The 12,957-nt window shown below is 36.4% G+C and overlaps 1 protein-coding gene across 1 annotated transcript; it reads right to left on the minus strand.

Moving 5' to 3' along the window:
- Positions 1–601: 601 nt before the first annotated feature.
- Positions 602–2,534, minus strand: LOC104246413 (cyclin-D3-3-like). The gene is made up of 4 exons (XM_009802223.2): positions 1,829–2,534; positions 1,527–1,728; positions 1,166–1,296; positions 602–929 (listed from the first exon to the last, which is right to left on the minus strand). Exons 1-4 carry the CDS (start codon positions 2,300–2,302, stop codon positions 708–710), a joined length of 1,029 nt encoding a protein of 342 aa, XP_009800525.1. The 5' UTR covers positions 2,303–2,534; the 3' UTR covers positions 602–707.
- Positions 2,535–12,957: the final 10,423 nt, after the last annotated feature.

Genomic DNA, 12,957 nt, shown 5'->3' on the forward strand with positions numbered 1-12,957 from the left:
CCCTCCAGATGTGAACAAAATTCACTCTTTCCCCAATCTTGATTATTTTTCCACACACCCGTCTCTTTCTTTGTTTTGAAAAACAAAGCAGAATAGAGTAAGAAATTCCACTTCATAATATGGTCATGGACAAAGATAGACTGAAATAATAACAGCCTGTTATTGACATAAATAAATAAGAAGTTAAAAAGGATAAATAGGGCAATTAGATGCACTAAGCTTCCGTATGTTATAAGTAAGTTCGAAGAAGGGTCAAACCATACAGATTTATTGTATGCAGTCTTGCTAATGCATTTTTGTAATAGGCTATTTCTACATCTCTAATGCGTACCAAACTTCCCTTTCAAAAACTTGAAAAGAATATTACAAAGATAAAGAAGAGGATATTAAATTACTTAATACTCGTTCCGCAATTTTTTTTCATTTAAGTTTTCTTTCCTTCGGATAAAATGCTAACCATCTTTACCTATAAGATATAAATCTCATAGCCCCACTATAGTACAGACAGTACCAACAAATAGCTGTAATAATTCTCAAAAGAGGGTTTGGTTTAAATGTAAAGATGGTAAGCAAATTAACATGTGAATAACAAGAACTTAAATAGATGAGACAAGTACTATTATTGAACATTAATTATACATATGTAAACTAAGTGATGATCACTAGTCTATTAAGGAAACATTTAAAGACATCAATTTAATTAATGGTCATTCTCTTGACTCCCTAGTCTTCTTGGAGAATGGCTCTGGAGAAGAAGAAACTGAAGTAGCCACTGACCATGAGTCATTGGAGTAATCTGAGCTAAATGACACATCCATTACCCCTGTTGGACTCCCTGGCAAATTAGTCCCAAACTTGCGTTTGTTTGAATGGAAGTCAATGTTTGTAGCCACCTCTTGCATTAGCCTATAACAATCTTCCACCTTGTCCTGTTACATTACACAAATTATTTAGTTACAATGTAAAATCACAGCATACCAAATAATGTACTAATATAAAACGAGGGCAGCTTGGTGCATTAACCTCCGGACTATGTGCGGGTATAGGGAAAGACCAAACCATTAAGAGTCTATCTAGGCAATCTTAGACTGCATTTCTGCAAAGAACCGCGACCTAAAAATATATAGTGGGGAGTTAAGAGGAAATGTGATTAAAAATTTCTAACCTTGACAATACCAAGGATGTCCAAAAGTTGATCTTGGTACTTCTCTCCAATGCAGGGCTGTAGCCTATCAATAACATGCAACATTGTGGCAGAAGCCATAGCAGAAGGAAGGTAACCAATGAATCTGCAATCTGCAATTGACAAACATTTAGGAAATAGTTGACAGCATTAAAAATTGCCTTATATACTTGGACATAATTAAGTACACAAAAGTATATTCGATGATCAAACAATTATAAATAAAACTGCATCATATCAGAGCAATCCTAAATTGGAACCACCTCACATTATCAAAAAGCTTAACTCATAAAAATTTCACGTCCGATGTAAATGAGATGTTCACACTTTTCAACATACTTACCCGTAATTGTGTAGAGAAGCACCCTCTCACATCTCCTCACAAATTCCCAACAGAGACAGTTGTTCAATCCAAGCCTCCTAGTAATGTAATCAAGAAATGAAAATGGGGTGACTGGATTCATCTTCCATTCTAGTGTGGAGAGAACCAACAGCTCCATTCTCTGAACTGTTTTAGATTCAAACACATATCTTGGATCCTCAACCTACAAACCAAATCAATCAAGATGGTCATATATTATAAACAAGCATCAGTAATATCTATATATAGTATAAGATCTATAAAAAATATTTATTGGAACATACTTGGAGGTCAAAAAGAAGAGGAACTTCAGTCTCCTCAACTTTTGCAGCTAAAGAAAGACAAGCTACAGCAACAAGTTGATTTATCCATGGCTTATGACTTTGAAACTCAAAGCTAGAAAGAAACCTATCAAGGTAGTTAACTGCGAGAAATGCAGTTTGAGCAGAGAAAGAGTAATAACCAATGACTTTGAGAATCCATTCAACAGCTTCTCTTCTTGCTGAAGCTAAAGATGGGGTTTTCTCAACTACATTATTTATTACATTCTCTGTTTCTTTAGAAAATAAAGAGCTTAGCTCTCCCTCTTCCCATATCAAGTCATGTGGATTAGGGTTTATGTTTTCACTGCAAAAACTCTCTCCTTCTTCTTCTTCTTCTACCTTTACTTCCTCAGTGAAAAGATCATCTTCTTCACAGTACAAAACATCTAATAAAAATGGAAGTTTTTCTGTTTCTTGATAAGGATGAGAACTCATCTTCTTCTGAGAAGAAGAAGTTTTTTTGTGTTTTCATTTACTTCATAATATTCAAGAAACTAAATAAAGGAATTTAACTCTAGCTCTGTGGCTTCACCTGAGGCTGCAGTTTATTTGTTGATAGTGTTAAAGGGAGCAAAAGAAAGAGACTGGAGAAATGGAGAGTGGGGAGTGACAATATTGGGGAAAGATTTTGTGTTTTTATTTTGGATATCTGGTTGGCTTTTGCTATGTTTTATTTTTATGGATTTATTTGTGTAGGAGTATATAGAAAAAAATTATAGGATATCATGCAACATAATAACTCGACACGTGAGGTTCGTGCGTGTTACAAATCAGGTTGGGACCCCAACAGAATAGAGGCCCAATGGAATAAGTATAGTTTAACATTTAACATTAGTAAGGGAGTGGACCAATTGATTATTCTCAAGTTTTAATGTATTAATGATAGGGTAAATTTATTTATATTATTAAAAAGTATTATTATAATAATTAATAAATACAGTGATAATATAAAAAAGGATTTAGAATTGTCAATGACATTAGATAATGTGTATAGGACAGTTTCTCTTGGTGAAGATGTGTTTACCATATGAACAGCAGACTGAATATGTAGTCTAGCTGGTTTTGTAAATATTCTACTTGGTAATTAATGAAAATTGATAGTAATAAAAAATAAAAAGGATTTATATTGTAAAAGGTGTATAAGCAAAGTTTCAACACTCTCATAAGAGTTAATCTGATTTTGTGTAAGTAGATAACGTGAACATATATAAGTTTAGTGTCTAACTAAATATACAATACCGTTTTTACATAAATGAATCTATATTAAGTATTGTTTTTGCTTCATTACTGTTCCTTAATTTGTTTTTGCTTCATTACTGGGTTCAACGTGAATTAAGTATCTTTGAAATGGGACATAAAAATAAATTATATAAAATGATTAAAATTTTACCAAATATTTTATTTTGAACTTAAAATGCAATTTGTTCAATAATAAAACTTGAAGGTTCAAATAAGCAAATATATATATACTTCATCACTATTAATTTACGTGATACTCTTTTTTTTCTAGTCAGTCTAAAAAAATAATGACATTTTTTCGTATTAAGTAGTTACTCACGATTTCACTTTAAATTATTATTTTATTCTTAACAACATAATTTACAGTCATCGTTATATCTATAATTTATTATAAAGCATAAATTTTAAAAATATTTGTTGTATTCTTAAATATTATATTCAATCAAATAATATCACAAATAAAAGAATAATTAATTGAAACACATAAAAAAAAAAAGTAAACAAACAAAAGAAAAAAGAGGGACCAAAGTGAACAGTTGACTAGTGAATGCAAGAGAACGTAGCAGACGCTGTAAAGTTTGCACCAGAAATGACATAAATTACAGCTTCAACAGAAAAGTGCATCTTGCCATTTGCCAACTACTAGTTGGAGTCTTCACTATATCATTAAATTATGATTACCTCAATATTAATTCGCATGCCCCTAATTCCTTATATCTTTATTTAATTAAGTAAAGACGAAGAAAAAAAGAGAAAAGTACTGACAATACTTTACCTTACTGATATTTTCAAAGCACTTACTTTATACGGTGGGTGGAATAGTCATATATACCTTCAGATCTCTTCTTTTACCAAAGCGTATAAAAGGAAGAAAAATCCCATTACATTAAATTAAATAAAGAAAAGAAGAGAGATAAAAGCAAGCCAAAAGTTGCTCTGCATGCCTAATTTAGCTTTCAAAGAGTAGACTCTATTATCACTCCCAAAGTCCAAACACCATTTTCGATATAACCAAACAAAAGTGAAAGTAAATTCCATACGCTTTAATTCTCTCTTCCCCCATTTGCCTTAGGTTAGCATCTTTCCATCTTTATCTTATCTTATGTACTATGATGAGATTTTACTGAACTGAGTTTACTAGTTAAGGATTGATTTATTTATCATGTCTCCCTAGCTATTCCTACATACTATAATTAAATAATTCTTTGTAACTCTTAATCTTTTAGATAAACTTATAATACATTTCAATATGCTATTGGAATATACACACAAGTAATTAGAATGCAAACTATGACTAGTAAATTGTTTTCGTCCATTTTTGGTATCCAGACTTGGCTTTCCACCCTCGAACACGATTTCGATTTAATTTCTTGGGCTTTTACTCAGACTTCAAAGCTCTAATTTGTTCGATTTAGCTCCCAATTATCATTTTAACTCGAAACCACTTTCCGCAATGCGTAAACACATTACAAGTGCAATTCACTATCATTCAAGCTCAAACACAAGTAATTAGAATACAAACTATGACTAAAATACGGGTTTCTAGCCTACCATCAATACCCCACACTTAGACCATTGCTCGTCCTCGAGCAATCTAACTGCACTTCACATAGAGACGACTTTCTTTTCAGACAACTTTCCTAACGCATCGTGCTTGGAATATTTAAAGCAGACTAAGCACTGTATCAAAACATGTTAGCCTCAAGACTCGACTCAAAAGCACCACGTATTTTTCGCAACCTGCCCACTTACTCTAACACAAAGTTTAAAGATTTCACCTTACTTTCGCAAATCATGTGCCCTCACACAAACAATAGAGAGTAGTTCCACACACAATAAGATTCAAGAACAAATAGGAACTCAAGATAAACAGAATTAACTCACTCTTCGAAATAAAATTCATGCGCCACAGAAAACGTGTCATAGGCTTGCCTGTAGTGTAGTACTCCACTAATTTGAGCTCATTCAGTCAAGTATCAAGTATGACTTTAATTGGTTATAACGTAGACTACAGGACGGGTAGGATAGATTTGGATATAATGACTACACCTCCCTAAGCACTATAATATATCTTAACCCCACAATTATTTTGACCAAACCCCAACCTTCACAACATTAAGCTCACAATTTCTTTAAGCATAAACAAGATGAGAACTACCACTAGAAAAGAATTAATTTTTTTCTTTTCTAATACATACTTTTTTTTACTACCCCATCGGGATAGAGGTAAGAACTGCGTACACACTACCCTTCTCAAACCCCACTTGTGAGACTATACTAGGTCGTTGTTGTTGTTGTTACTCTTTTTTTCCTTTCAATTCCCTACAAGTGGCTCTCTCAATTTTTTCAAATAATGAACATTTCTCTTTTTCAATAGCTCCACTCAATAACCCGATCATACCTCAACTTATCTTTTATAAGCTCATAACAAATTCAAGTGTTCAAGAGAGGTACAAGGTTCAAACAGATAGTCCTTAACTGACATGCACAGAATACCAACAAAACCTCACTCACACGATTGGACATAACTCATGTATGATAGGATCTATTCCGACTCTCTAGTCAAAGCAGTTAAGTAAAGTCACAATCAACCAATTTAATGCACTTATCTATGAGTCAAGACTGAGCCTAGGCGTCACAACTAAGGCACTCACTACTCTCAAGGCACAACAAAATCAAGAAATGTCATCTCCATTTAATAAATAGCACAAGACTTCACTATTCTTAATAAAAAAAACTAACTACACGCGATTCAAACAAAACCCTTGAAAAAGAACTGCGGCACAAAGAAAAAACTAAGAGAGAATTATTACACAACTTAAGGAAAACAACAAAAATATATTTTTTTTCTTTGACTTTGATCCCTCAAGAAGACAGTCGAGTAAATCCATCGTCGGGAAAAGTTAAAAAAAAAACTTTAAAAAAAAATCAAAACAAACGAAAAACAAACACATGTGTACATATTTATATCATCTCCACCCCACACTTTAAATTATGGCATGTCCCCATGAAACACAAATAAAAAGCAAGAGATAAAAGAAACTTCCCTGATTCATCTAGTTGGGGTCTGAATCGAAGTCGGGATCTCCTTTGCATGCCCGACCCAGTGCACACATCCATGCTGATAGCTTCTTTTCGGTCTTCACTGGGTACATCCCACACTTATCAGTTTCATTCTTTCCAGTTTGCTCCTTCATGGCCCCATTTTCTCCTTCTATCTTGAAGATTAACCTTTCTTCCCCTAGTTAAAGCATGAGCAGCCTTTCCTGAATATCCGAAATTGCTCTGCCCGAAGCCAAAAAGGGTATTCCTAAAAGCACAAGGCCCTCCCTATTCCTTTAAGTATGATTGTGGTCTAATCCGCTAGCTGCAAGGACACTAGTATCGACCTGATTTCTCTAATCTCTCCCTCCAATTTCCTGAAAATAGATAAAGGCATAAAATTATTAGAAGCACCCGAATCACACAAAGATCTTTATAAATTGATACTTCTTAAAGAACAAGGTATAGTAAAACTCCATGGAATTCCACACTTTTGAGGGAACTTATTTTGCAGGATGGCACTGCAATGCTCTGTGAGCTTGACAACCGATGTCTCCTCCACTTTTTACTTTTTGGACAATATGTACTTCAAGGATTTAGCATAAGCTGGCATTTGTGAAAGCACCTCTGTGAAAGGTATATTCACATGCACCTGCTTGAGCACTTCTAGAAAGCGCCCAAATTGTTTGTCCAAGTTTTTTCTTCTTTGCTTCTGGGGGAAGGTAGAGCAGGCATGTATTTACCTTCTTCAGTCCCCTCATTTGTTGCATTCTTATCTTTCTTCTTTTTTTGATCTCTACTCTTCCCCTTCTTCTTCTTCAGACCATTATCTACCATCCCTGCACCTTTTTGAATATTATCATTTTTCTGCTCCTCCACAATCTACACATGTCTTTCAATTAACTCATCCTTTTGCTTTGCTATAGGATCTTCCAATTCATGCCCACTCTTCAAAGACACTGCATTTATTGTCTTTTTTGGATTTCATTCAGTATCAGAAGGGAGAGTTCATGGAATCCTCTCAGATAATAGATTAGCTAGTTTCCCCACCTATCTTTACAAGTTTCTAATGAGCGTACCGTGTTCTCTGTTAGCTGTGTCATGGGTTTCAAGTCTCTCATATGTCTTAATAATAAAGGCATTCATCAGATCTTCCATGTTTGACTGATTAGACTACGGAGGATGATATTGCTACCTCTGCTGGTTTTGAAAATTTAGAGCTCCCTGTCCCTGGGGTCTGGAGTTATTTTGCTGTCATGTGTTTGTACTACCACCTGGTGAACTCCAAGAGAAGCCTGGGTGCCTCTGTCCCATAGAGTTAAAATTATTACCACTCTGGTAGTTGCCTCCGTCAAAGCTTCCCACAGCATTTACCATTTCATCTGCAGCTAAGGCATGACACTCATGCGTTACATGATCCATTCTACATAAATCACAAATTGGTGATGGTTGGCTTTGGATCTTGGCTAAGGTTAACTTTCTTATCTTTTTGGCCATGTCATCTAGTTGGGCTTGCACTAATATGTTAGAATTTACTTGATGAATCCCAACTGATTTTCTTATATGGCCATTGGTTAGCATCACCAGAGAGCTCATCAAGAATTGCCACAATCTCCTCAGGACTTTTCTTCATTAAAGGAGCTCCAACTGCAGTGTTCAGAGTTTGTTGTGAGGGGGTGTCAGTCCATCCCAAAAGTCGTGGAGTTGCATCCATAATTCAATCCCATTATTCTATCACTTCCTCACTATCTCCTTGAATCTAATTTTCAAAGCCTCGAAAACTGTTTCAGTATCCGTCTGGCAGAAGTTGTGAATTTTTCTTTTGAATTTCACTATTTTTACAGCTGAGAAGTATTTGTCTAGAAACATTTCAGTCATATCTTCATATGTCCTGATCGACCCTGTTTGTAAGTTACGAAGCTAGTGCTTCGCGTCATCCTTCAATGAAAACAGAAATGTCCTTAAATATACTGCATATTTTAACATTCCATTGTACTAGATGGTGTTCATGATTTTCTCAAAATCTATCAAGTGAGTGCTAACACCTAGAAAGGATCTCAATGGCTGCTCCACCCAACTTTGAGGAAGGATAATCAACCTACAAACCTCTTAGATTCAATGGTCAATACGACGACTGATGGAAGACTCACATGCATTATTTTATAATGGCTGAAGATTCAAAACTCTGGGACATCGTCTGTGATGGTCCACATGTTCCTATGAAAAAGCTTGAAGAAACTGGACCGATGGTGCCGAAAGACAGAAAAGAGTACAATGACATTGATGGAAAAGTCGTAGAAAAGAATTATCGTGCCAAGAAAATCTTGGTGTTTGGGATAGGACCCGATGAGTACAACAGAGTCTCATCTTGTGATACTGCCAAAGAAATATGGGAAGCATTGCAAACCGCACAAAAAGGAACTACTGAGGGTAAACAGTCCAAGATTGACATGCTCACCACATAGTATGAGCTCTTTTAGGATGAAGGATGATGAGTCTATACAGGATATGCAAAACAGATTCACCTCCATCATAAATGAGCTTCATTCACTTGGAGATGTTATTCCCAGAAATAAGCTTGTAAGGAAAATCCTTAGTGTTCTACCTAGTTCTTGGGAAAGTAAGGTTAATGCCAACACTAAAGCTAAAGATCTACAAACTCTAACCATGGATGAGTTGATTGGTAATTTGAAGACATACGAGATGAAAAGAAAGAAAGACAGTAAAAGGAGAGCGCTGAAGAAGGAAAAGAACCCGATACTCAAGGCTGAAAGCAGTGACTCGAGTGATGAAGATAGTGATATGGCATATCTTACTAAGAGATTTCAAAATATGGTTTGAAGAAATGGTGGTATACCAAAGAGGGGCAGTTCAAGTAAGGCAAGGAACAATTATCTCTGTCACATGTGTGGAAAGCCAAGGCATTTCATCAAAGACTACCCACTCGTGAAATAGGATCAATATAAACAAAATGCTGACAAAGCAGCAAAAAGGAACCTGGTTCCAGACAAATAATTCAATCGAAAAAGTGCAGCTGACAATATTGTGAAGCAGGCTCTTGCTGCTTGGGGAGACTCCTCTAGTGAATCAGAAAGGGAACCAGATGCAGAAAACAGCTCCATGATGGCAGTGGAAACTGAAGCAACGAAGTATGACTCACTATTCGCGCTGATGGCTCAGTCTGATGAGGATAAAGATGATGAGGTAAATTTCAGGGATGTTCAGAGAAATATGAAATCCTACTCTTCTAAAAAGTTAAGGTCATTAGCAAATATTCTAATTGATGCTTATTATAGCCTTGATAATGATAAGAAAATCCTGACCATAGAACTAGGAGAAGCTGAACAATCTAGAGATGATCTGGTGGTCTGTGTAGTGGACCTAAATGAGACCATAGCTAATATTGAAAAATAAAAAGAAGCACTAAATGAAAAATAACTAGTATAGAAAATGAGAGAGATGACCTGATGATAGTGGTCGTTGACTTGAAGGAAACAATAAAAGGCCTCAGTAATGAGAAACACACTCTAGAAGAAAAAATTTCAGCCACTGAGCAAGAGAGGGATGATTTTTTAGTGATAATTGCTGACCTAGAGGAAACCATTGAGGGACTCAATAGAGAACATAGGACTGTGAGTCTTGAGAAAGGGAAGGAAGTAGCTAGTGAGATACACATCAAGCTTGAATATGAATTAAATAATGTGAAAACTAGTCTATGTGGTGAACTTGAGAAAAATCGGCAACTTCAAGCTGAATTGGAAAAAGTAAAAATTGATCTTGAGAAATCTCTGAAGTGGACCAGGTCCTCAGATGATGTCACTGTCATGTATTTGAATAATAGTGAAAAGAGGTAGGGAATTGGGTTTCAAAGGGAGAAAACTCCTTACAACCCTCACAGCAAGTACGTCATTGTTCCTGATAACTGGCTGTGTACCCACTGTGGGAACAATAGGAACTTCAAAAAAAATTGCCAGGCCAGGGTTCAATCTGTTCAAAAAAAACAAAGTGTTTACTGACAAAGTGACTACTAACAAGGGACCAGGTGCTGGTCGCAAGAAACGAATATTACTTGCATGGACTAGAAAAGCCCCCATCCATCCCTTTTATCATAACAAGGGACTCATACTCGTTTGGGTTCCTAAATCTAACCTATAATTTGCATATGCAGGGAATAGTAAGAGGAAGCGGACTACACATGGAAAATGGATGCTCAAAGCACGTGACTGGAAGCACCATAGATTCTTCTCACTGAAAGCCCTACAGGAAGGGAATGTACCCCTTGAAAAAGGAAAGGGTACATTCTCAGTGCATGAAAAGTTGGAAAATCTCCTTGTCACTCAAATTAAGAACGTGTACTATGTGGATGGCATGAAGTACAGTCTCTTGAGCGTCTTCTTATCAAAAGTGTGCACATATACCAATCTGATAACTGGGAAAGTGGTCTTAGTGGCCAAAAGAAACAAGAACATCTACGTTGTTGACTTTGAATCTTTACAAGCTGGTAATATGAGATGCTTGAGGTCAGTTGATAATAATGCAGAACCTCGGCATGGAAGATCCGGGCAAGCAAACTTCTCACTTCTGAATAAATTGATTCAGAAGGACCTGGTTCGTGGTCTGTCAAATTCAAGATTCACCGGGACATTGGTACTTAGAACAAAGGATGAGACTTTTGAGGTGTTTTAGGGCCTTTGTCAAGAAGATCCAAGTGAAGATGAAATTGAAGGCAATATGCATCAGATCTGACCACGGGACTAAATGTGACAACGCCAAATTTGATGAACTTGTAACAAAAAATGGAATCACGCATAGCTTCTCAGCACCAAGGACTCCACAGGAAAATGGTGTTGCTGAAAGAAAGAACAGAACTCTGGAAGACATGGCATGGACAATGCTCATCGACAGTGGAATCGCCAAGAAAATTCTGGGCAAAAGCAATAAACTCTACTTGCTACTTGGTGAACAGGTGTATGATCAGGTCCCTCATGAACAAAATCCACTATGAGATACCAAATGGAAGAAAACCAAGGACAACTTATTTGAGAGTCTTTTTGAATGAAAATGCCATGGTTTCAACAATAGGAAGGACCAGCTTTGGAAGTTTGATGCAAAAGGCGATGAAGGAATCCTTCTGGGATACTCCCCACAAAGTAAAAGCCAGAAAGTCTACAACAAAAGAGCACACTAGTGGAAAGAAGTGTTCATGTGCTATTCAACGAGACACCTTCTTCTAACAAAGGAGAAAACAATGATGATCAATATAATGAACCATGTTTGGCACCTGGGAAATATCTGAGATTTCAAATGGGAAGGCTGATATGATGAGTAAGATGAAGGAGACAGGTGAAAGACAATGCAACATTCTCTTTCACTTCTCATAAGGAACCTGGTACTTCAATTACTACCACTGAAACTGAAGAAAGAGTGGAGATGCAGTACAAGATACTCCACAAGTAACAGAACAAGGAGTACAGGGAAATCCAATTACCCTACCAAGTTCCTCTACCAATCAAACCTCAGTCCCAAACTGGAAACACAAAAGCTCCCATCTACCTGATAACATAATCACTCCTCTTTATTCTGGTTTTAGACAAGAATTAAAAAATTCAAAAATAAATAAATTTTTTCCCTTTTGTATTTCCACTCCATAATAGAATTCAAAGTCAAGTCCCAAGGAATCCTACTTGAAGGTTGCCAAAAGAAGTTTGAGATACTTAAGGGAACTCAAGACCTAGTCATGTATTACCCCTCAGGTGACAGTTTTAATCTTGTTGGGTATGATGATGTTAACTGTGCAGGTTTTCTTGTGGACAGGAAAAGCACTTCGAAAATGGTTTACTTGCCATGTTCATGTATATCTCTTGGGGCACAAGGAAGAAAACCTCAATGACTTTGTTAACAACTGAAGAAGAATGTGTAGCGGGAGCATCCTGCTATGCTCAAACCCTATGAATTAAGCAGCAACTGGAAGATCTTGAGGTATCTTCTGATGGTATATCTTCTATATCCAGTTCTAAACAAGAGGACCAAGCACATTGAGGGGTAGCATTATCTTCTGAGGGTCAATATGGAGAAAGGGTTAATCTATGGGAAGTCCTGCAGCACAGAAGACCAAATTCCAAATATCTTCACCTAAGCCTTGAGTAGGGATCATTTTGGAAGAAACAATGTGAAGCTGGGGTTATTAAGATCTAATGGAGAACCTGATCCCTCATAAGTTGGCTATATTAAACACCTTTAGGTAAAATTAGCTAAAGTGTTTTCTGGCCAAGCCTAACTCACATCAATACCGTTGCAGGTAAACACGCATGACGATCATAGAAGCTAAAGGTACAGTTATGAACTGCGAAAGAAGAGCTGCTAAAATCTTTTTCAAAAAATTGTTCGAGCATTAGGTTCCTGTACCACAGGTTAGTAGTAATGTTCTTGTTCTGCATGCTTTCTCAAAATTGTTTAACAAAATCAACTCAACTGCCACATCATCCGACTTTTCAAAGTCTGCATATCATGTCTTGTCTTTCAAATCCCTTCATCCCCTTCGTACGATAACGTTTTCCCACAAACCTACCTTCGTTTTCAGAACTATTTAGAACTCGTTCCTCTCTCTTCTCATCATTAGTCCTTTTTTCAATAAAACTTTCTTTCTCCCTCACAGCAAGTCATGAACCTTCATCTCTTCTGTATAGCTGTGATCCTCTCTTCATCTCTCTCTCTCTCTCACACACTCTACTTGTCTTCCAAATACTCCTATAATGGCAATCGAACAATCGCTTCCTTATCCCACCATTAACACCACTCCCACTTCCCTA

This window comes from Nicotiana sylvestris, chromosome 4, assembly GCF_000393655.2.
Source record: "Nicotiana sylvestris chromosome 4, ASM39365v2, whole genome shotgun sequence".
NCBI classification, from domain to species: Eukaryota; Viridiplantae; Streptophyta; class Magnoliopsida; order Solanales; family Solanaceae; genus Nicotiana; species Nicotiana sylvestris.

Coding starts and splice junctions, on each gene's coding strand:
- LOC104246413 (XM_009802223.2), bottom strand. CDS start 2,302: ATGAGTTCTCATCCTTATCAAGAAACAGAAAAACTTCCATTTTTATTA. Junction 1,729..1,828: donor CTCTTCTTTTTGACCTCCAA/GTATGTTCCAAT, acceptor TTTGGTTTGTAG/GTTGAGGATCCAAGATATGT. Junction 1,297..1,526: donor GCTTCTCTACACAATTACGG/GTAAGTATGTTG, acceptor TGTCAATTGCAG/ATTGCAGATTCATTGGTTAC.